General features: G+C 39.5%; 1 protein-coding gene across 1 annotated transcript in view; it reads right to left on the reverse strand.

Annotated features, from left to right (window-relative positions):
• The window catches only part of LOC309870264 (liprin-beta-1-like), a 67,138-nt gene that overhangs the window by 32,554 nt on the left and 9,403 nt on the right, over window positions 1-25,181 (reverse strand). Inside the window, exons 4-12 of the mRNA XM_082742446.1 lie at window positions 17,662-17,736; window positions 16,613-16,726; window positions 15,566-15,697; window positions 10,925-11,017; window positions 10,510-10,602; window positions 9,041-9,155; window positions 7,089-7,190; window positions 5,548-5,609; window positions 2,141-2,225 (exon numbers count right to left, since the gene is read on the reverse strand). Of these exons, the coding sequence (XP_082598572.1) occupies window positions 2,141-2,225; window positions 5,548-5,609; window positions 7,089-7,190; window positions 9,041-9,155; window positions 10,510-10,602; window positions 10,925-11,017; window positions 15,566-15,697; window positions 16,613-16,726; window positions 17,662-17,736 (871 nt within the window). The remainder of the gene's footprint in view (window positions 1-2,140; window positions 2,226-5,547; window positions 5,610-7,088; window positions 7,191-9,040; window positions 9,156-10,509; window positions 10,603-10,924; window positions 11,018-15,565; window positions 15,698-16,612; window positions 16,727-17,661; window positions 17,737-25,181) is intronic.

Genomic DNA, 25,181 nt, shown 5'->3' on the forward strand with positions numbered 1-25,181 from the left:
CAGGTCGTGAGTTCAAGCCCTATGTTGGGCTCCATGCTGGTCATGGAGTCTATTTTAAAACAAAACCAGATTAAACAAACAACAACAACAACAAAAAACCCCATGAAACTGACAAAAATGATCATGTCAGTGCAATTATGAAGAATACCTCTTTTCTTGATTTTCTTATGTTTCATAATTATAGAAATTAATGTTTTCCTTTGATTTTTAAATATAAAAACTACAGTATTGAGATTCTATAAAATCAAATACTGTTTTAAATGTTATGACTACAGGGGTGCCTGGGTGGCTCAGTGGGTTGAGCCTCTGCTTTCGGCTCAGGTCATGATCTCAGGGTCCTCTGCTCAGCAGGGAGCCTGCTTTCCCCTCTCTTTCAGCTGCCTCTTTGCCTATTTGTGATCTTTCTCTTTGTCAAATAAATAAATAAAATCTTTAAAAAAAATAAATGTTATGACTATGTAAAAATTAATCACTTGTTAATTTGCAATACTGTCTAAAAAGAGACACTCTCTTGAAGGCAGAGAAAATGCTGAGTGATGAGAATCGCTGTAAGAACACTGACAGAGGTTCATTTGCTTGCTCATTTGGATATTTAAAATTTTAACATACACTAAGTCCTGTGGAAAATAAGATGAAGATCCATTTTTTTTCCCCTCTCAGAAATCCTCGTCTGAAGTAGGATTTTCTTTCTTTTTGAACTCATCGAAATTGAAATTCCAAAATCTGAGTATTTCACAAGTATCTCTGAAAAAATTTATTACTCATGTTTACTTTTAGAGCAAATAACCCCACCTTGCATTGCTAATGAATGAGAAAACTTCCAACGTTCTTAACACTTTTGTTTTAAATGACCCCCAGAGATTTTCCACATTTGAGGATGGCCAACTGAACCATGCACCTATAAAATAATACCACATCAAAAGGCATAACTATTTTATTAAGTTTTTAATTCTGATTAACATACAGTGTAATACTAGTCTCAGGTATACAATATAGTAATTCAAAACTTCCCAACATCACCCTGTGCTCATCCCAACAAGTGCACTCCTTAATCCCCATCAAAGCGTGACTATTTTTACTTAGATGTCTTATGGTTTTGGTTTTATTTTATGTTTTAACTTAACTTAACACATTCAAAGCTGAACACAACCCCCCTTAATCATTTCAGTGCGCCCTCACTAGGCTTCGTTACCTTGGTAAATGGAATCATCACTCCCCCCCCCCCACCCCGGTCGCTTTAGTCAAAAACATCAGTCTTTCTTGATTCTTTCCTCTTCTTCACTCTCATCTAATTCGTCACACCACTGTGTTAGTTCGAACACCAAAATGTGTTTCTAATCAGTACCATTATTAACATTCCATTTGGAATCCTGCAAGAGCCTCTTGACTGGCTTCTCTTCTTCTGATACTGCTCCCTCCTCCCAATATGGTCCATTTGTTACGAAAAATGCCACAGACTTGTAAAAACCCTTCCGTGGATCCCGCTGGGCTCACAGAGCTGAATGCCTCACATTGCCTGACCTGTCCAACGCTAACTTCTATCTGCTCGGCTCATCTCCTCTCATTCTCCCCCTGATCACTTCCTTCCAGTCAGTCACAACGGTCTTTTTACTACTTAAATACACCGAGCCCATTTTCCCCATAGGCTCTTTTAATAAACAAACAAACAAACAAACAAATAAATGAATGAATAAAATTTACTTATTTATTTTTGAGAGAGAGAGAGAAAGCATAAGCAGGAGGGAAGGGTAGAGGGAGAAGCAGACTGTTTGCTGATCTGGGAGGCCAATGCAGGACTCGATCCCAGGACCCTGGGATCATGACCTGAGCTGAAGGCAGATGCTTAACCCACTGAGCCACCCAGATGCCCCTCCCCACAGGCTCTAGAACACACTGTTCTGTCTAGAATGCTATCTGATGAACTCCACACAGAGGTTCTCCTTGACCAACCAGTCCACAGTATTCTCTTTGGCCTACTCACCAAGAAAGTGTGTGATATTGTTTCCTAATGATATTGTTGAATAAATGAATAAACAAACTATTTTGGAATAATGGATATTCCAGGAAAATGAAAACAAATGTTAAAGTTCATAGCCACTTAAAATCAAGTAAAGTAGAAAAACCTATAGAGCTACAGTACCTTTTTTACCTTGGGTCAGTATCACTGTATCTTGCATCTTCTTGTACCTATTCAGGCACTGTCGAAGATCTTCTATTTTCCGATCCTATTAATAAAATAAATTGTCATCTTTAAACTATGACTTTAAACAGTAAAAGTAATTGCAACACAAAGAATAGGGAGACATGAATTATTTACATTATTCAAGGAATATTTCTAAACTTTAGTAAAACTGGTAATATCTACATTTTACCAGTTTTCCTACGTACATCAGAGATAGAGAAAAAGTACCTCTAAATTTAGAGATCCTATCCTTCAGCTGCCATCTTTAAAAACAAAAACAAAACAAGGTAATAAGATACAAAACAAAAACAAAAACAAAACAAGAAAAAAATCAACTTTAATTATTCTCCTCTCCAACTTATGGGCAGGTCTTGAAAGAAAGGTCTACTACACCTGTTGTCTTTACCTGCTGTCATCAATCATAATCTGGCCTTTCTCTTCTCAAAACACTCAGCCAAAGTTGTACCAATTAGTCATCAGAGTCATCAGAGACTTCACATTTACTAAAAATAAGAGAACTTTTCATCCTTTTTCTAATTTGACCTCTGATACTTGACTGACCCCACTCTTTCCTCCTTTTTCCTTCACTTTTCTTTCCACTCTTTCTTTTCTTCTATTTTGATTTCTTAATCCCTTGACCAGATAGATATTCTACTTCCACTATCTACCCAGCCCAGTCTATAAAATGTTAGTGCTTTAAGATTTTGTCCTTTACCCCCACTCTGGTGGATCCTAAAAAAATGGGCTCCCTAGCTCTTCTCTCACTGGTTTTGGGCCTGGCCATGTGACTTGCTTTGGTCAAAGAGATATCAACAAATGTGGTTAGGGTTTGCCCTCTCTCTCTGCTCCAGGGAACCTTCACTATGTGAAGAAGCACAGGCTAGTCTAATGGAAGACGAGATATCATTTGGAAAAGAGACATCCCAGATGGGCCCAATCTATGCAAGGATGTTAATCACTAGACATGTGAGTCACACCAGCCTAGACCATCCAGCCCCATCCCACCCACCAGCTAACTGCAGAGATCAACAAAGCCAGCCCAGACCAGGAGAACCCCCTAATCAACCATCAGAAGTATGAGAAATAATAAATGTGATTTGTCATGGAGCAAAAGCTAATTTACATATCAACTATAGCTTAGTCTCCGAAAATCTATAATTCTGTATTTTTCCTAAAATGGACTGGGTTCACTCCCTACCCCATCTATAATTATACATTAACCCCCAAATTTAGATTCATTTTCCAACTTTCTATGAGAAATCTCCTTTTAAAAGTCCCATGAGCACATCGAAGTGAATGTCTCTAAAATTAAGCTCATTATTTGCCCCTGGTACTTGAGCTTAGATTCCCTTAACTCTTTGAGGGCACTATCATTCACCTCATTACTCAAACTAGAAACTTGTTCTCAAATCCCCCCCCCAAAAAAAATTACTTCAAAGACTTTTACTTACTCGAGACAAAAAGAGGGTGAGAGTGAGAGAAGAAGAAGCAGGAGGAAGGGGCAGAGGGAGAGGGAGAAGCAGGCTCCCACAGGGAACCTGATGTGGAGCTCAATCCCAGGACCCTGTGGTCGTAACCTGACCGAAGGTAGGTGCTTAACCAACTGAGCCACCCAGGAGCCCTCAAATCCAAAATAAGGTTTTCAGAAACCCTGTCAACCTGTGTAAATGTCAGCTTCATATACCCCTCTACCTTATCTCATTCTGAACTTTCCCAACATGCACTAGGCTGTGCCAAGTCTGGGCTTTTGAGACATGTTTAGTTCATAGATACTCTCCTTAGCAGCTTTTGTTTTCCTGATAAACAACTCTTGCCTTTCCTCAGATTTTGCTCAAATGCAACCTCTTTGAAGCCTTCTGGAACTACTAAAAACTTATGTCAGCGTTGGTGCTCCTAAAGCAGTTTGAATGTCTAGTAAGCCCTCAGTCAACACTGGGAGATTTGTTTGTTATTGATGCTTTTTGAGAGAGAGAAATTAAGACTAAATGAATTTGTGATTACTTTTTTAAAAGTAAAAGCTATGGGGGCACCGAGGGGACTCAGTCAGTTATGCGTCTACCTTTGGCTCAGGTAGTGATCCCAGAGTCCTGGGATCAAGCCCCATATCAAGCTCCCTGTTCGCTGTTTTTCTCTCAAATAAATAAAATCTTAAAAAAAAAAAAGTAAAAACTACATGGGCCCCTTGCTAATGACTTTCCTTTTTATTCCACAGTGGTAAAGACTAGCAAAAAGAAACCTAAATATAGGTGGGTGGAGAGGGCAATGAGTTTATTTCCTAATAAAGAGCAAATAAAGAGAATTGAAGGGAAAAATATAGAGTAAAACAGAGAACACAAGAATTAGAGAAAGAAACAAGCTGAGACAAAAAGATCAAGGCAAAGTTCTTTGGCAGTTGCTTGTTTTTTTACTTCCTTGAAATGACTCTTTTCTTGGGAAAATGCCTCCTTGTTCTATTCATTGAGTAACATGAGATGTAAGAGTAGTTCTGATGATGCGAGCTGAACCCGACTGCTGCTGTCCGCTGGGTATATGGCTGATCAGGTAGGCCATGAAAAAACACCTTGCTTTAGAGGACACTGTTTCCCTGCTCTCATCAGAATGAAATCAGTGAAGCAACAGGAAAGAAGACTCTGGAGTCCCTGGCATTTGGCCAACAAAGCTAAAAGACAGCCTAGGGCCATATTTTATTTCATGGTACTGATGCCTCTGTCTCTTGTTTTCCTGATAAACAACTCTTGCCTTTCCTCAGATTTTGCTCAAATGCAACCTCTTTGAAGCCTTCTGGAACTACTAAAACCTTATGTCAGCGTTGGTGCTCCTAAAGCAGTTTGAATGTCTAGTAAGCCCTCAGTCAACACTGGGAGATTTGTTTGTTATTGATGCTTTTTGAGAGAGAGAAATTGTCTCACATGAGACAATCCCTCATGTGAAGGAATCCAGGAGTGTGAAGAAAATGATATGAAGAAAATTAACCTCATTGGGAAGCTAACAGTTGTCAGGGACCACCCCTTTCAGAGTTCATGCGAGCCCAGAAAGGATGCACTATGGACTGTATCCTTTCTCTCATTTCCCACCTGAATATAAAGAAATGATCTGAGGGCTTGAACATTTTTCCAGATTCACAGGGAGGTGGGAGAGGGAGATCTCAGTGGACCCAGTGTTGCCGGTCACCACTCTACCCACACAGTCACAATGACAACTGCCATCACCGAGAGCAGGCACATGAAGGTAGAAAGGCAGAACGGCTGTCCCTCAACATCAGTAGTGTGTAGGGTTCTTCCAACCTGGCATATCTCAAGAAAACTCATGGAGTGATCAAAATGGTGGTACACACCCACATAAATACTTTAATTTCATCTAGATACCTTTTCTTCATTTGCTGCCATCAAAGATTCCATAGCCTTTTTCATTTTTTGCACTTCAATATCTGTAAATATCACAAGAACACGTCAGAAGTCAGTTTTGTTAAGGTGTGTGACAATAACAAGGGGCTGACTCTTCAGACTGAAGTGTTTTAATGAAATGTTTACCGTCCATATCCTCTTTTGGGGAAAATCTGAAAAATGAACACCTTCCATGTCGCCTGAATAGTTACCACTCCAGAAAGCAAACAATATGGGTCAGAGCTAACTACCCTCTCTCGAAGCAATAACAAAATCCTCACGAGAACACGGAAGGTGAAATTTCAGTGCTACAACCATGAAAACACAGCTTCTCAATTAAAAAAAAAAAAAAAGAAACAAGAAACCTAGAAAGCAGTGGGCGAAAGCGATGGACGGTGTACACAATGACATAAGCAGAGGACAGGATACTCAGTTTTAACCAAGATGGAGGCATGAATGGCAAGAGCCTGATGGAATGTGGCATCTATAGCAGTCATGCTATGAAGTTGGTTGTAGGTTCCATACAGAAGGATAAGTACTTTGCTTCATCTATAAACATCATTTATGACACTATTGTAAAAGGTAAATGTGATTTTCCTTAAAATTTGACAGTCAATTGGGGCGCCTGGGTGGCTCAGTGGGTTAGGCCGCTGCCTTCGGCTCAGGTCATGATCTCAGGGTCCTGGGATCGAGTTCCGCATCGGGCTCTCTGCTCAGCAGGGGCCTGCTTCCTTCCCTTCCCCTCTCTCTGCCTGCCTCTCTACCTACTGTGATCTCTCTCTGTCAAATAAATAAAATAAAATCTTTAAAAAAAAAAAAATTTGACAGTCAAATACAAAAGCACATTACTTTAATAATAAAAGAACCAATATTTTAAGATGAAATGTCAACCTAAAACAAAATCACAAATTTAAAAAATTCAAACAGAAAAAAAAATTGAGCTAAGGTTACCTGCTTCTGAGAAAAACAAACAAACAAACTACTACTTAAATGCATCATTCATCACTGATACAACACTTTCAATATGAAGGTATATTCTGTAGAAATTGCCTTTTTTTTTTTTTTTTTGATGCCCAATTCTCTGGGTGTAAGAATTCAACATCTGGAGGAAAGATTCTATTAATTAATGATTTATCTCGATGATGCATTAGATAATCGGGGTTCTGTTAATCAGCCTGGGTACAATCTCTTGTCTAACACCAACAGGGTATGTTTAGTTCTTAATGTAGATCTCAGGGAAGAAGTGGGCTACAAAACCTTGAAAAGTAATTTTCTCCTCTGATACTCTGTCTCCCGAACTACAAAAAAAATTCTTCCTCCCCTCTGTTACTCTGGGTGTTCTGCTATACCCTGTGGAGCAAAAGGGCTGAATCGGGGGGGGGGGGGGGATCAGCAAAATGACCTTTTACTCCTTGTTTTTACTGTTTGTTTATATACGCTCTATTTTGTGCACTCTGAAGAAATGGAGAGCTTATCGATGAAGCAACTTCACATCTTTGGTGAGATAAATGTTTTTAAAACACATGCAAAGAACAGTCCAAGTAGTACTTTTGGTGAATTTAAAGGCTGATGGAAAGACACCAAAAACCTTACTTTGTCTTTGAGCTTCTTTTTAAAATTTTCATCTGTGTAGGAAAACCCATCGAATTGGAAGTTAGTATATACATTACAACAATAAATATTTTTAAAGTACTATTATTTAGCCTTTTGCCTAAGATAAAGAAGCTAACCCTATAAAAACTGAATATTAAACACTATTTTGTGGCTTTAGGAATGGTACTGCAATGCATGAAGCTCTGTGTAAGGTTAGAAAGAGAATATAATTCATCCAAAGACCTAGATTTGAGTTCCTACCTCTGTCACTTCTTCTCTGTGAACCCTTATTTCCTGGCATATTAAAGTTAGGTCTGTGGAATACAAGCAGTCCTTATACTCTACGGGGTGAAAACACCATTAGTGATGTTTGGTTGTAACATTTCCATTACGGGTCAGCACATGGCTTTCCTGAATGTTCCCAGCACTTGGCTTAGGACACATGAACCTCACCACTCAAATTCAATGACTCTGACGTGGTCTACCTCCCGTTCAATGAGATGAGTCCACTGATCACGCAGTGAGATCTTATGCCAACATCAGATTGCTATGAAGTTTCTAAACATTGCTCCCGACTCTTGTGTTTATCGGGCTGTGTGTTGGCGATAAGCAGTTCATAGACCAGCGTCCGTCTTTGGGAACCACTACTCCAACACGTCCTCTAGACCACAACATGATTCCATTTTATTCTTAAAACCCTAAAGGCATGACCTATCTGTGAACGTCCTTTAAAGACTACACAAATCTAGGGATGCCTTGCTGGTTCGTTCAGTCAGTATATAGTATGTGATTTTTGATCTCAGGGAGGTGAGTTCCAACCCCATGTTGAGTGTAGAGCTTCCTTAAAAAACAAAAAAACACAACGCCAGAATTCTATTATATGCCAAAATACACAAGGGGGGAAAAATCCTTCAATGGTTGATGAGTTAGCTTTCTGATCCATAGGGAATTACAACTACAGGGATATAAAGCCAGGGTATTCTAGAACCAAGAAAGACATTATAGGTAACCTAACTGAAGCCCTTCATTATTCAGACAGTGAGGTTACCGATGCTCACATAAAAATGTACTAAAGCTACACTCAATGGAATTTTTAGTTTCAAGAGTCAGAAGTTGCTTTGTAGTTTGCATGCCACAGTGATTTATAATAGCAAAGAAAGGTTAAATCAAACCTAGTGTTGTCAGGTATTCTGTGCATTTATATTTCCAAATATAACATAAAAAACACATTTCATTCAAGTTATTTTCTATCACATATAACGTGTATTAAAAATGACAGTCCATACAATATTCAAGACAAACTTCCTCAGTTATGAGAAAAATTTTTGATAAATTCACACACGTTTTCAAAAAAGAGGATTATTTTTGCTTTCTAGCAGGTTGAGGGCTCAGTCCACCATAAGAAATTTTCCTTGATCTTCCAAAGATGCAAAGTCCTTTCCTCTCTTCTCTCAAAAGTGTAAGGAACGGTTTCTAAATCTCTTAGTTCATGCTGTTTCAAGTTCAGTTCAGAGGGAGATTAAACCTGGGACATGATAATGTTCCCTTTTAATGCTTTCTATCACTTCCTTGTACTGCCATCAGAACAAGAACTGTCTCAACAGAATTCACAACTTAGTAATGCATAATAAACACCGCATGAAGTACAGAGTTGCTCTCCTCCAGCTGCTGAAGAGGAAGCTACTAGATCCCCAGGCACAGGGAAGAGTTTCGGAGGAGGCCCTGCTGTCCTGGCCTCAGCTGGTTTCCGCTACCCTTCTCCTTTCTCTGAAAGGACTCACCACTGACACGGGGTTCTTTTGCAGGTGTGGGGAGGAAGGGAGGGCTGCACAGGGAGGTTTCTAAGAAAGTAAGAGAACAAATGTCAAATGTATGTGCCCACCTCGATCGAGAATTTCCACCCCTTCTCCTTTCATCTTGCACACCAGTTTTTCCTGTAGCCTTTTTACTTCAGATTCCTTCTCTTCCAGCTGTTCTTTTAAAGATGCCAGTTCGTCCTACAAATGATAAGCTCGTTTTACAACAGGGAATTATGACTAAAGGAGAATATTCAGGGAGCATGTTAACTCTTAAGTCAATAATGAGTTTTTGGGAATGAAACAAAAAACGATAGGAATCTAGATGCAGACTTCAGAAACCAGACAGTGGCAAGAGGAAGCAGGAAGCAAGACAATTAATGAAGGTCAATGTCTAATAATTCTGGAATAAGTGTTTCAAGTTTCTGTGTGACCAAATTAAAACAAAATGCTTTAAAGTGTAATTAGGACCTGAGTAGCCTAAGTTTTAAAGCTTATGTTAAACAAACAAAAAAAACCCTCCCCCAGTTAATCCAGGATGATAATCAAATTAGACCCCGAGTGTCATAAAAGCAAAATAAAATGCAAATTGGAAAATATATATCAAGACTTGACTGAGATTTATTTAGTATTTCAAGATGGCATTCATGTTCCCTGAGCATGAACAAGGCAGAGCTTAATTGATGGGTAAGGTAGCAAGTGATGAACAATGTTAGCCAAATCATGGGACTAACTAATTCATCTTCATCACCAAAATAAAAGGACAGAGTCTCCCACAACAATGGAAAAAAGATTTAACAGATTTTAAATCCCCCCCCCTTCTTGTCTACTATGTAGCTATTAAAGATTCCAAGTCCAATATTCTATTTACTAATGTTAAATTTTCAGTTTAATTTTGGTGAAGAATTAGCTTTAGCAAACTGAAATTTTGCTGGCTGTATTTTAGCACAGAAAATAAAGCTCTGCAGTGCTAATAAGTGTATTTTTATAACTGATAAACATTTTATTTTCAGTCTCTTAAGGTAGGTATTGTGTTTAGTACTATGAGAAGGTCTCCAAAGACGCAAGAAAGCTGGCCCTATACTTTTTACTTATGATAGGCATGGATCCCAAGTACAAGGAATTTTCAGTAGCACTGGCAAAAAGCTTCTTTACAGCAGTAATTTCAACTCACTGTCATGATACAGTTAACCTGTAAGAAAGTCCCAAAGGAAGAAGCAGTCTGAGGCAAAATGGATATCTTTTTCCAGGTGCATTTTTACAACTATTTTACCAAGCTTGGATCTCAGGTACTCTAAGAGAATGAGATCAAATTTCTAAATGAATATTTTTATTTTGCCCATTTATTATTTTTCATTAATCATTTCATATGTTTCTGAAAACAACATCAGGGATCGCACTGGCCCTTCCATCAGCTTTTTTAAATGTATTTTTAAAAAAACAGATGACACACACACGATGAATGCACATGCTACTAAAAAACACTATCACGGCAAAACAGCGCAAGCCAGAAAGCAAACAGGCCCAGGACCCCATTACCCAAAGTCTACTACACCTTCAGTGACTCCCATTTTTGTTCCATCCGCTGCTTTTCATACTGCATCTGACCCACCTTGATTTTCATGCTAGAAAGTTTGGCCATTAAAGACTGGTAGAGAGACAGAGGTGTGAAAGAAACCACAGATAGAAAAAGACAAGCCTAAATATCCAAGAAAATAGTATCGGTTTATAAAGGAGGTTAGGTTAACTAACAGAAATAACAGGTTATGTTTCACTAGATTAGTTAAAGCCCCAATTTTTAAAAATTCAGAATAGTGGTGTTCAAATTCAAGAAAGTCTCCAGCTTGGGGGGAAATTTCATTCACTTGTAAGATAACTTCTTTATCATCTATTGAGTTGAGAACTTGTATTATGGATCATAGGTAAGTGAGTCAGGCTGTTTACAAATTTTTGCCATTGAGAAAGCTTACCTTGGTTGATTTCAGCTTTTTTTCATACTGAAGTCTTTCATTGTCCATTTCACTGACTCTTAACCTCAAATCATTGATCTCTTGCATTAGCCCCTGTCAAAGGAGGAACAATGAAACATATCAGGAAAGCAACAACACACCTATGTAGGCCAAAATAGCAGCTTGGAAACCTAGTCAACAAGCCCCTGGGTTCAGGTTGTAGGAATTGGATCAGACAAATGGAAATAAATGTATCTCCCTGAGGCCCAAAGCATCTTTCTAGTTAAAACACTATTTTAAATTCTCTATGCATCTGGCCCACAATCATGAGATTATGGAAATCAAAGGTAATTCTTTAAAAATTAAATTCAAATAATTAACATATAATGTATCATTAGTTTCAGAGGTAGAGGTCAGTGATTCATTAGTCTTATATAACACCCAGTCTCTTCACATCACTGCTCTCCTTAATGCCCATCCCCCTTACCCCATCCCCCCACCCCCCACCCCTCCAGCAACCCTCAGTTTGTCTCCTATGCTTAAGAGTTAAAAGGTGACTTTCAATTTTGATTAACAAAGGTAGCCAATCGCATACATCAATCATCAGCTGTTTCTGGACTAAAAATCACCATATAGATTCCAACTTTAAAAATTAACTAGAAAAATTTTCTTTAGTAAAGCCATTACTTTTAGGGCCTTTTCAGTGATCTGTGGATTATTTATAAAAATATTTTTACAATTTCTTCCTTTGTCTAACAAAAATATAGATTGTTCATCAACCCAGTCTGGGAGAATGGAATGGAATTTAAATCCTTTTATTGTTTTTTTTGAAATGTAAACCTTTTAAACCAAGGATTCTCAGCTTGAGGGTAGATGAGGGCCCTGTAATTTACAAATACATTGTCATAACATGAATGTTACATTTGGAACAGAAAAAAGAAAATAATCCTAAGGTTTTCATAATACAAATACAGCCAGAAGCTTTTCTCTTTCACATTAAAAAAACAAAACAAAACAAAAACTAATTTGCTTGTAAAACTTGTCTAAGTGTTCTAAGAAACAGTAACATATTTTTGTCTAGAGCCCAGACAGTAGGAAAAGGGAGTCAGAATGCCACACAATACCAACTTCAAATATTGTGGAAAGGATTTCTTTTTTGATTACAAACCATCAAGACTCCACCAATGCTTAACATGTTTTTATTCCTCATTTTACAAGTCCTCTACTCCTGAGCCACAAATAAACAGATGACAGAACTATACAAAAATGCCATAAAAAAGAAGCAATACCATAAGAAATAAAACTTTCTTACTAAACTTCTATGAGTAATGATTCACACATGGGGAGAGGGATGCCTTTCCTAAATTACTTAACAGTACTATATAATAATTACTCATTAGTTATTATTATAATTATTTTTTCTTTTTTTTTTTTTTCCTAAAGAGGGGGGAAGAAGGAGAGACGTTTCAAGCAGACTCCCGCTAAGCATGGAGTCCTAGGCAAGGCTCAATGAGATTCTGACCTGAGCCAAAATTCAAGTCAGAGGTTTAACTGACAGGGCCACCTAGGTGCCCCTAGTTGTTATTAGTACAGTACCTCAGTAAGGGAACAGCTGTTTCCTCCTTTCACGAATGAGGTCAGGAACTGTTTGACATCATTTAATAACATTTTAGCTGTGATTCCTTATCTACAGGTTCGGAATTCAAGTCTAAGGAAAAAGTCAGTTTCTCCCATTTATTTATCCCCCATTTATTAATCATTCTTGCATACTAGAATTCTTAGTGACCTTCCTTCATCTCCTGGTCTTTTTAATATATATCTTGCCACTTTTTCATGGCTAGCAGCTTTGAATTCCTATTTGGTATTGTCTTATTTTAACTCTTCTTTTAGAAACAGTGACAACTTGCAAAAAGAAGTAACTAAAAAAACCACAATTATAAATTGAGATAATTTCTCTGTTAAAAAACAAACAAACAAACAAACAAACAAACAAACAAACCCTACCCAAATTTCCCTTCTGGCAACACTAAGTATGAATGTAAATCTCCAACCTGAAAGAAGTCCTGTTTTTCCACAGTCACTCAAGCTGGAAAATCTGGAAATAGCTCAATATAAGACTTTAAAATAATGGAATTCAAATTATTTCCAATTCAGTTCTTTATAAAAAGAAAACCCCTGTTACTAGTCCCTTTTCCCTCTCCGAGAAACTTCAGGCTCCGCAGAAACGCAATTTCTGGCATCTGTACTCTTACCAGAAGGGGGCACTGTTGAATAGTGTTAAGCATCTCCTATCAGCCATTCCAGGCAAGTCTTCAAAATTCCAGGATTTCAAGACTTTTACCCTTAATCTTTCAGAAGTGCCTGTATTTCTTCCCCACTCCAATATTTTCTTAGAAATTAATCTCCAAATAATCTAAAATTCTAAGACAAAGTTAAGGAATTTTGGATTCATGAAACAGCCAGGGAAATTTTTGTTTGTTTTTAAAGGAGGCTCCAGACCCAATATGGGGCTTGCACACTCTACTGACTGAGCCAGCCAGGCGCCCCCACCAAACATTTTATTAAGGGAACAAAAATAGGAAAGAGCATATTCAATTCGGTTTTAATTTTGAGGACTATTTTATTTGTTGTTATATGTAATGAGGTTGATCAGATTATAGTTTATAATCTCTAGATATGCATGTGGTATTTTACCAATAGTGTTAAATATCTTAGAAAAAAATCAAGGATTGAGTTTACTGAAAGTCTGATGACAGGATCACTTTGTTTATGATTGAAAATGCATGAGTAATGAGTAAAGGAAGGAAGCACCAGGAAAAAAAAAAAAAAAAGTTTTATTAAAAAAATGCAGACACGGCACCTGGGTGGCTCAATCGCTTACATCTCTGACTTGATCTTCGGCTCAGGGTTATGGGATCGAGCCCCACGACAGGCTCCTCACTCAGCACAAAGTCTCTTGAGATTCTCCCTCACCTTCTCCCCCTGCTCACACGCTCTTTTTCTCTCAACTCAATAAAATCTTTTTTAAAAAAACGCAGACAAACTCAAGAGATGTGACTACTGCTCTGGAGTCTTACCAAAAAATCCTAACACATCCACTTCTATTTAGTCCCAATGCTTGGTTAACATCCCCGATCCAAATTAACCAGTCATGCAGGATGACTCCCCCTCAGCTTTATGGACACAAGGGAAAGGGCCAACTCTTGACCAGAACACTGCGACGTCTTTCCCTGCACCAGAGTAACCTCCATGGCACGCAGTCCATCTGTTGACTGAACTCTGTCATGTTATGCAGCAAGTGTGGAGTCAGGGAATGACAGAGAGGAAATAGAGGAAAATATCCAAATGGATTTTTTCAAGAAAGCACAAAAGGGACAATTTTAGAGAAACTGGATGACTTTCTCAGCTCTGTTCTAAGAGCCCCAGCCTCAATCAAGTGAGGAACATGCTCATATAGGTGACTGACAAAGAACTTTTGAAGATTGAACGTGAACTAAGTTGGGGATTTCCTTTTGCTGTTGAGGAAGTAACACATACGCCAAGACCTTCCATTACAGTTCCATTTTGGCAGAAAATTGAATTTGGAAAATAGCAATGGAGTAAATCTCACTAAAGCCAGTCTATGCGGGACTTGCCCACAGCTAGTAACATACCTAAGGGACCCCGTTATCATGATGGTACAGAGTTGGCTTCAAAGAAACGTGTGCAAAGAAAACAGAGGGGGAAGAATACTTAAATGAGTTCTCCTCTCCGCTTCTTGGGACGCAGTTTCTAATGCAGTATGACAACTTTCCATACTCCAACCGAGGAAACAAAAGAGAGAGAAAGGAAGAGATTCCCTGGGAGATAAGGGAGTCCTGCAGATCTTCAAATTTTTTCCAAATAAACAGATTTCAAACGGATATGCTCTCTTTTCCCAACAACAAATAATAAGCAAATAAAAGACCCAGATTAACAATAAAACAGCCCAAAGAACAAAACATGTTTAACCACAAAAATGGGTACTTCAAGTTGTAGAATCTATCCCTAATTTCACAAAAGTATACTGAGCTTTATTTAATTGGTATGATTTATGTGTGGAAGAGACCAAAAGTAGAAGGCCAAACTGAATAAACTCTAAAAATCTGATTTTTATGATTATATAATAAAAGCATGTTCTCTGTACATATTTTCAAACCTACTTATTATATAGAAAATAATCAGTAAAATGTAAAAATGGCTATTAGTAAAGTGATACACTTAAACCCATTATTTCCATAATGAAGAAAACCACTACAGATGGACAGGAGGACGGACAGGAGGACAGACAGGCAGACGAACAGAGAGAAGCTCCAAATGTCACAAAGTGAAAAGTTCTTTCTAAAGACTAATGAAAGCATTAAAATTTCATATCAAAAGTCTCACAATTTAAAAAAAGGTATGAACAACAAAAAGTCTCACAATAAATATTGCCATGAGCATTTAGTGATTAAAAAGTCAATGTAAAAAAAGCCAATGTAATTAAAGATTATTCCTAAAAAGGAGCACGGATGAACGAGAGCACGTAGCCATTAACTACCTCCCCCTCACGCCTACAAGGAATTTCAACTTGCTCTGGAAATATGTGTATGACATATACAGACGCACACGCATATGTATGTTAAGGGGGAGGGTATCACTTACCTCCGTGTCTCTGAACCTGTCTTCATAATCCAATCTATCCTTCTCCACAGCGGTCAGTTTAAGCTTCAAGTTAGATATTTCAGCCATCAGATCCAACTTCTGAGTTTCTAGGGATGTCCTACTCAGAAGCTCCTATTGGAATTTAAGAGATACACTCAAAACTTGTTTTATTACAAATCACCACATATGATTGTGTCTTACCCTGCAAAGCAGTAACTATCAAGTCGGGAATGTGGTAAAGATTAATCACTAAACAGATAAAATTTGAAAATATTATCTGCTTCTGTGAACCTTCATGGAGCAGAACTAAGTGTGCGCTTACTTCCTGGGGAGACGTACATGCTCTAGATATGCAGAAATCTTAACTGCTTCAAAGCCTGATGAGAACACTGATGCTGACAGGGTCGCTCTGTGTTAGGCACTGTTCTGATGTGGTTCGATCCTCAAAACAACTTTCTAAAGCAGAAACTCCTACTAAAGATAACTCAGGAATTATCTGTGTTCAACAAATGAGGAAGGTGAGGAACAGAGAGGCTGAAAACCTGCCAAAGGTCATACAGCAAGGATGTGGCAGAGCAAGGACTCAAACTGAAACAGTCTCCCTCCAGTACGTACCCTACCCGCTATATTATAGGCCCTCTCGTCTACGAGCACTGTGTGTGTGTGTGTGTGTGTGTGTGTGGTGTATTACAAGTTTGGGTTTGTTTTCTTTTCCCCATAAAAGTCACATATGGTACGTATCTTTTTTCTTAATCATAAAATATATGCTCATATCTGGGGGTTAGGAAACCATATGCAAATTTAAAGAAGAACATTAAAACTACCTATAATCCTATCAGTATTTTATTCCAGATTCAAATTACATGAACGCTTTCTATGTTATGCATGTGTTTTGAGACCCTGTTACCCTCGGTTTTTGCTTAAACTATGCCAGTCTCGGTGAATCATGAACTTCAATGCTGCGTCCGAGGGGACACAACAAACAAGTGCAGAACTTCAAACAGGCGAGCAAGAATACCCCACCTCAGTGACGGCTTCTGAACATACCTGCTGCAGCATTTCCTCTGTGGCATTCAGCTTCTCCCGGTGCTCTTCAAGACAAAATTCCAAATCTCGAATCTTCTCCCCCTGAGCATCCACGTGGTCTGTTAACACACTTACCTGTATATAGAGCAAAATACTGCAATAGATTAGGAAGGATTTGGGTCCCACTACAAACTTTATTTCTCTAAATAGAACAAAAACTGGAATGATGTCACTACCCATTTGTTGTAAGGGGAAAAAAAAACTGTCAATAAGACAGCAGTCCTTTACAATCCTATCTAAGTGATGCTTCTTGACCTGCAGACTCCCAATTTTTAAGGAGGTTAGGGCTGATTGGGGATATGCAATACCTTGTAGTTATAGGTTAACTTCATTTCAACCATTTTATGCGAGAGGGTATGTGCATAGATCATCATTTTGGGGAGGTTGGAATGGGAGTGGGAGGTAGTATTAGAGATTAAGAGAGTTATGTTTGAAAGAGAAGCTGTCAAGGACTACACGTGAGTCTTTCCCCACGATCACCAATCCCATAAATACACTGCAATTTACTTAACTCAAAATACCAAAATAAAAATGTTTATCGTGCATTTAAAACATTAAGAAGAAGAAAACTCAAATTTAGCCACGAAACCAGAGTCCGCTACTCACTTCTGTTCTGTTCAGCTCACAGGATCATTTTTAAAATTGAAAATTAAATAGATTCAGATTCAAAAACATTCAGGTTTATGAAAATCTGTGGTATAAAATTGCAATTTATGCTGTAAATTAAAAACACCAGATCAACTAAGATGACAGATCAGATCAGAAAGTCAGCTTAGATGACACTGTGGCTGTCATCAGAGGAGCCGAGGCTGCTCACTCTAGACCGGGGAGGCACACCTTGGTGCTACCACAGTCCTCACCACTCCCTATTGTGTGTACGTACTTATTTCTATCAGCACTTATTTCTATCAGCAATCCGGCTCCCAAGCATCTGAATATGCCATCCCAATTTAAAATGGTCTTTGTAAATATGTTGTGGAGGAAGAATAGCATTGTTAAAAATCACTTGCCTGAAGAACGAGAGATTCGTTATCATTCTCTAAACGTGCTAGCCTTTCTTGATACACCTCTCCATTTCCATTTGTCTGAAAAGATGAAGGAGTATGTGTAAGGCTTGACTCTCTTTAAAACTGAAACGACTGTGAGCAAATAAAATGGCATACATTCTTAATCCAAGGAACCTGAATAGAATTCAGCCAGCTGCTGCCACCACTGCTAGAAAACACGAGTCTAAAACTTGGTCCATTTGCCTCAAAATAGGTAAAATGGGCATGGTAGGCATGTTATCACCAAACCAGACAAGTTCCCATCAAGCAGAAAAATCATGACCTAAAAGGAACAGTGGTTACTAACATGCTCGCAGGGACGCATAGCTGGGTCATACGAAGTTTCGCGAGTGTGTGGTCAGGCAGAAATTACTTATGCCCCCTGAATGATCTGTGCTATTTCTGGGTGGGGGCACTGGGAATGTCCTGGGCTGCCCTTATGTGCCTCCCCTCTCCTCCCAAGTTGCAAACCCAGAACTGCAAATGCCTGTCTTTACAGAGGCGGCCTTGGGGGCAGCTCATATCAGCTTCCTCCCTGTTACTCAGGACCAAATCTCAGGGCAAGCCTTCCCTTTGTCTTTGAAGCCTTTCTTCCTTCCCCTGAAAGCTTAGGAAGCAGTCCACAACTACTTCCCCCAACCGTCCCCATCTACACCTTACCAGGAACTTTATTAGCTCCCATTCTGACTTCACTCTTTGTGACTTTGCTCAACTCTATTAGGTTACGCCAAGCTCCTGCAGAGCCTGGAAACAGGTATCATCCTGCAACCACAGCACTGGCCTGGGGCTCTGCTTAGATTCGTGCTCACTTTCTTCACCTCCCTCCAGCCCCGCACGTTTTTATCAGATTCGGACATGTCTGTGCATGGTGTAAATGCTGAAGGAAACACCGATTGGGAAAGCGAGTCACATTTTTCTTTTTCTCAGCTGTCTCATATATAAAAGCCATTAAGGAGATACACAAAAAGGCTCACGGAGAGCACACAATATAAAAACATCATTTTGAAATACAGCAGTATATCTGATATGTCCCTTGTTATCTCATGTAAGTAGCTCATAATCATATGACGGGTAATCCCAATAGAATTTCCTGATTCCTCATTCAACTACAACAGAAATAAAAGCCACTGGAGCTCAAATTAGTTAGATAGGGCCATCCAGAGGTCAATGAAGAAAGCAAATAACTTCAGGGGCGCCTGGCAGGCTCAGTTGGTTAAGCATCTGCCTTCAGCTCAGGTCATGATCCCAGGGTCCTGGGATGGAGTCCTACATCAGGCTCCCTGCTCAGCAGGGAGTCCGCTTCTGCCTCTTCTCCCTGTGCATGCTCTCTCATTTTTTCTCTCTCTGAAATAAATAAAATCTTAAAAAAAAAAAAAAAAGAGCAAATAACTTTAGGTTTAAACCAGAGAAACACAAACTCAACCTTATCGTCCAAGAACACAGCAGATGTGACATCTATTATTTTCCAGAATTAACTGATATTCTTATACTACCTTTCCAAATAATGCAGTTTCCCATATAAATTCTGGAAGTAATAAAAGGCATGTGTTGAGCGCACGCACACACACATGTACATGCAAATGCTAACAAAAAAGGAAATTGCAGCATGTTGCTTCTAAAAACTTAGATGCACTGGATACATTGCCCATGAGGCCACAAAAGAATCAGAAGCTAATTGAGGAAGGCTGCAACATGTATTTAGAGTGGATAAAGTTTTTTAACATCAGCTTGACCACATACCTGCCCTATAACCATTGCATAATTCTGGTCATATTGTAAACCGAAGAATCCAAATACATTACAAGTTGTGGCCTGAAAGACTTCCAACCCCAGGGACTGCCATGAAAATGAGATTTACATAATTTCTTAAGGACAGTTTTTTGGAACAGAGCCAGGATGTATGATACACGTTCTCAATCTGAAGCAGTACTCAGACTGGCCTTCTACAGCTTTGAATTCCTCATTCTGATGATGAATGTTAGCAGGCATCTGCTTTTAAAACCCCACGTGCTTTTATAAACAGATATATTTCATGAAGTAGAAAAAAAGGTTTCTGTTCACTGAGGATAAAAAGTAAAAGTTGTTATTTCTTCCGATGGAAAGATTAGAAATGCTGCTATAGCAAGTTCTAGAAGGGTTTCACGAAGCTACTGCATTTGAAATGGAAATCAGATGTTCCAAAATCAGTATCACAAAACGATCTTAGAATCAAAATACTAAAAACTGACTCACTGTGAGCATACATACTCACACTTCTCGAGACTAGTGATATTTACAAGAGTTCATAATGCTCAAGGAGTTCTTTTTTTAAAAGACCACAGGTCACCACAGCAAAACAAAGCCAAAGTTAAGAATCACCAATGGAGTAGTTAAATACTTTTCAAGGAGTGCACTGACCTAGTCAAGCAGGTGAAAGTCTAGTCTCTTCACACATTTATTTCTATTTCTGCCAATTCTGTTACCTTGGACTTAAGAATCCTTGCAGGAGGTAAATTCCATTAGGCAAATACCTTACCACCTCTGTTTTTCCTCCAACTCCCAAGCTTTACCAACCTGACCACTCAAAACCTCCCCACGTGGCATGCACTCTCAAATTCTATTCCTTTGGCGCGGGCCGTATTTCCCACCCTTTCCTCATCTTTCCTCGCTCTGTAAAGTCCAGCTCAACCTGGGCTTGGCCTGTGAAGTGTTCCTTGAGTTACCTGTTCACTCATAGGCCAGTTAGAGATTCCAGATCGTGGAATCCTCATCGTGGCAGGCAACACACTGAACAGATGAGGTTAGACGTGGCTACATGTATGTTCCCCTCTTCCAACAAACTGCCTTCTTTGTGAGTAGGTTTGCCTTTGCACCTGGCACACAGTGAGTTCAAACCAAATGACTATGGAATGAATAACGAATGATAGGTGTTCAATAACCATCAGATGAATACAGGATGAATGAACACTTGGTTGCAAGTTGGCCCTCTCACTTCTCACTCCGTGGTTGACCTGAAGCCTGTACTCCCTCTTGCTACCATGGTTAGGAGGTGTTTTCAGAGCCTTTTTAATGGACTATACTTGAGACTATCTTGCATGAACTCCCTTACATACTATCTTCTCCAAAGCAGAGTATATATGGCCTCCGACATCTTCCCTTTCTTCCGCCATCTTGGGGGAATTGAGTCTTACTTCCTGCTCAAAGCTCATTATTCCACATAACCTTTGGATCCTTAATTTCCTGCTTCCCTGAGACTTACAATTACCACCTCTACCCATACTATTCTCAGTTTCTTCCTCCTAGTGAACTTTCTTCCACTGGCCATTCCAACATCTACTCCAAGGCTGTGTGTCCACCACTATACTCACTCATCATTCCTCTCGGCCTCTACAAATCCATTTTTCTTAGCCAGTTCTCACCTCCTCCTTCTTACCTTATGCCATACTCTCTTCTGCCCCTACACTGGTTTCCCTTCTCTGTCTTGTCTTGTCCTTCACCACTTAGCTTTTCACCAAATTCTGCCATGGATGGCTTCCTCATGACCTTACAAGAGTTGGTCACTTATTCTCCTTAATGATCCCACAAGGCAAAACTACCTTACATTTCTTTTGATTCTCCCAAGATTCTTATAAAATCATGGGCAGAGAGTTAAAAATACATTGAGTATCAACTCTTGTTGAGTCTATTTGACATCCAAAGCACTGAACACCAGCTCAAATTACTTTACTCAAAATCCCATAGATGCCTTCAAAATAACTCTTCCTACTTTCACTCATGATGCAACTCCATCCTGACCACATTCGATACAACTGAAAGTTTAAGTCAAAATCAGCATCAGCTTGGGGATTTCAACAGTATTGTAGCCAACTAACAGTGCGTGTGGAGGAGGGTATGGGACACTTGGGAGGGAAAAGCAAGGCAAGGGATCCAGCTCGAATGCAACAGTGATACTTTAATTAAGGAACTTGTGGTGTTTGCCGGATATTCCTGGCACGACGGGTAAAATGTCTAAATGGCTCTATTCCTTACAGAACTATAGAGTCCAAAAGTTAGCCAGCAACCACCCCTGGGAATATGAGTTGTCTGAATTCATGGAGCAGATGCTCCATATAATGCTAAAGGCACAATATACCTCACCCACAGTCATCTAGATAGAAGCTCTTCTATTTATATTATTTTCCTTTTAATGGTCAAGTAGACCCACGATCAAGTATAAAGATGTAATAAATGTTAGCATCTTGCTTCCCATGCCTCCCTTTCAAAAACTGTTTTATTATACAAAATTTCATTTGTATCTGAAAGTAGAGACCTTAAGTACCCATCACACAACAATATCAACGGTTACTACTTCAAGGTAGGCAGGAATGTTTTGCCTGCTATGTTCACTTAAAGTATCGTGCTATATTTTCCTTTAATTTTCTTAGTTCTGTGGTTTGCACTGGTCTCCAGTTGACTACCCTCTCTCCCCAGCTTCGTTTTGCTTTGTTCTTTCCAGAGCTCTGCTGTCCTGTCTAAATCCCAAACCAACAAGCAAGCAGTGATTTGCCACAATTACACTTAGCTTCTGTTGTAACAAAGAACTCAGTTTGAATAGAACATTCCCAAATCAGAGTGCTGAGTAGCTAAATGACAATATGGAAAAGAAAATCAGTTCCATTTTATAAAGACAACAAATGTTAAGAAACAGTTGGACTGCTGCTATAACACAGACACACACACACAGACACATACACACACACACACACACACACACACACACACACACAGATACACAGTCTCCACCAAAGTCAATACACTTATTTTTTTTTAAGATTTTATTTATTTATTTGACACAGAGAGAGAGATCACAAGTAGGCAGAGAGGCAGGCAGAGAGAGAGTAGGAAGCAGTCTCCCCACTGTGCAGAGAGCCCAATGTGGGGCTCGATCCCAGGACCCTAAGATCATGATCTGAGCCAAAGGTAGAGGCTTAACCCACTGAGCCACTCAGGCGCCCCTCAATACACTTATTTTTTAAATTAGTTTTAAAAACTGCCATCCAGTTTTTTATTTCATGATGACATTTTTCAAAATTCTGTATCAAGGACAAAAAAGGAAGGCGCAGCCCTCTAAATCTCCTTTGGTTAAATTTATCTCCAGCCACTCAAAGAACCCTCTCACACCAGGGCCTCGTGCACCCTAACCAGCATTACCTCTCTACCGCTGCGTGCAGACATTTCTTTGCCTGCTCTCTACCAGATACTGGAGTAGGAGGAGAAACGGAGAAAGACAGGAAGGCCACGAACACCACAGTCACATTTCACCAGGGCCTACCAGCACAAGAAGGAATCTCATACACTGTTGTCCAAAGAATAAATGAACGTGATGGCAAGAGCACTGGAACTCAAACCACCAGGCAACAATACTCCACTCCCCTGTCCTCTCTCCAAGTGTGATGGAATCAGGGCGGTGAGGCTCTCACCTTGTGCCGTGCATAATGATCTCAGGGCAACAGCACTGCCACTGGGAGCTACTGGAGCATCCCCACTGGAGTGTCCCCACTGATTGGCTGATGACGCTATGTACTAGCAGGTCTGCCTCCATCAATCTTGAAACACACCATTTATTGTCTCCTCTGAAATTTCTGTTATGACTCTAAAAAATAAATACGAACCCGGGGCAATACAGACAATCTTTCCAGGAAGATGTCTATTTCTTCCAAAATCTCATCAGGTCTGCTCAAAAAGAAATCCAAAGGGAGAAATCCATCTCACATATACAGCGTCACACCCAAAAAGCCCACTCATGACCCTCTCCTAGAAAAAGATGCCTGTTTATTCAAAGTCGCCAGAAAGTGCTTCAAAGCTCGAAGCTCAGGATAAGCCTGAGTACCTCCTGTACTTTCCAAGTCAAGAGAGCAGATGTGGTCAAAATCAGAAATATGGCTTTTATTTCTGGGTTGTAATTTTTCTCAGTGTTTGTTTTCCAGAAATAGAACACATCTTCTTCACTCAATAGCCAACGGGAGCAAGAAACAAGTGTTCTGGGGGTGAGAAGCTTTCACGTGAGCTAGGATGTCTCAGTGAGACACTGCTGAACTCAGATGATCTGTGACCCTGTGACCCAATCTTAAGATGGGCCTTGTTTGCCAAAGCTGGAACAAACATTCCCTGGAGACACACATGAAAAGGGAAGCTGGGCAGAGAGCAGTGGGGGATTCTGGGGACGGCGGGCCTAGAATGGGTCATGTGGCGGAGAGTCAGGGACTGGAGAGAATGTGCCCCACGTCTCAAGTCATGAGTATTTTTATTTTTATGAAACTTGTTCTAAAAACTTTTTTAGAAGATACACTTGCAATTAATAGGACCTATTTCTTAAATGTAGGAATACGATGGAAATGTATTGTGACTTATCAGGTCAGAAGCCAGTGAGGCACACTTCAATTTATCTTATCGGCCACGATGCCGATTTGAAGTTCTATCATCGCAGTTCCACTCACTTTGTCAAAAACTGCACTTTTGTCATTTCTGCTGATTTTGCGAATGCCTCATACTAAAGCTGCTAAGCAACTGGTCACTTGTGGGATTTTATGCCCTGATCAAGGTCATGATCCTCAACGTCTTCTATTGGGAAAAGCATAGTATGAATGTTCTAGGCAACTCATAGAGTTGCTTGGCTCAAATAATTTGACATATTTTTCTGTTTGCCCTCTTGAACTTAGAGCTTGATAAAGCATGTAATTCTCCACCATTAATATCTCTATTATCAGGATAATACTTCTATCTCAGTACTTGACCAAATACGGCATACTCAACAGATTTGGGTTTTTGTTTTGTTTTAACCACAGGAGAGGAACTTCGGAGTCTTAAACTTGTCAGTGTTTAGAAGGTTACAGCTATAGCTACTTTATTCAAACAAATTCATTCTTAGTGATTTAATATCCCCTCACAAGTAACAAACTATTAATGTGACTATTTTCTTTCTTCTGAACCAGCTTCTGATCATATGAAAGAATGATACAGCAGAAATCAGTAGGGAAGGAAGACGCGACACCTGACAGGAAACCAGGGGGTCTCCTGGCCCAGACAAAGTAATTAGAACTGCAAAGGGCCAGTGGCATTAATGAGAAGATCGGTATCAGTCTTAAGGACATGGACTCCCAAGGTGGCTATCATTAAACATAAATGAAATCTTAATTATGTAACTGAGAAGAAGTCTCTAAAATATTGTCAAAGCTTCTCCATAGTCTGAAAAATGTCTGTAGTCTTGTAAAAAAGCCAAGATACAATCCAACCATCAGTTTTATCACTCCATGTAGGAGTGACACGAAACTGGAGCCAACACTTTCTTTCCCTCTTTGCAGATGGACCCCGTAGTTTCCCCTCCATCCTCTACAATCTCTTCAGTGTTGTATTTTCGACTCGTCTACCAGGCGCACCGACAAGCACTCATAAGTTCGCTCCCGGCACTCACACTCCCATGCGGCAGAAGCTGTTGTCCCTGTTTCACAAACGAGGAAACGAGACAA

The sequence above is a fragment of the Mustela nivalis genome (genome assembly GCF_964662115.1).
Source record: "Mustela nivalis genome assembly, chromosome: 7".
Classification (NCBI taxonomy): domain Eukaryota; kingdom Metazoa; phylum Chordata; class Mammalia; order Carnivora; family Mustelidae; genus Mustela; species Mustela nivalis.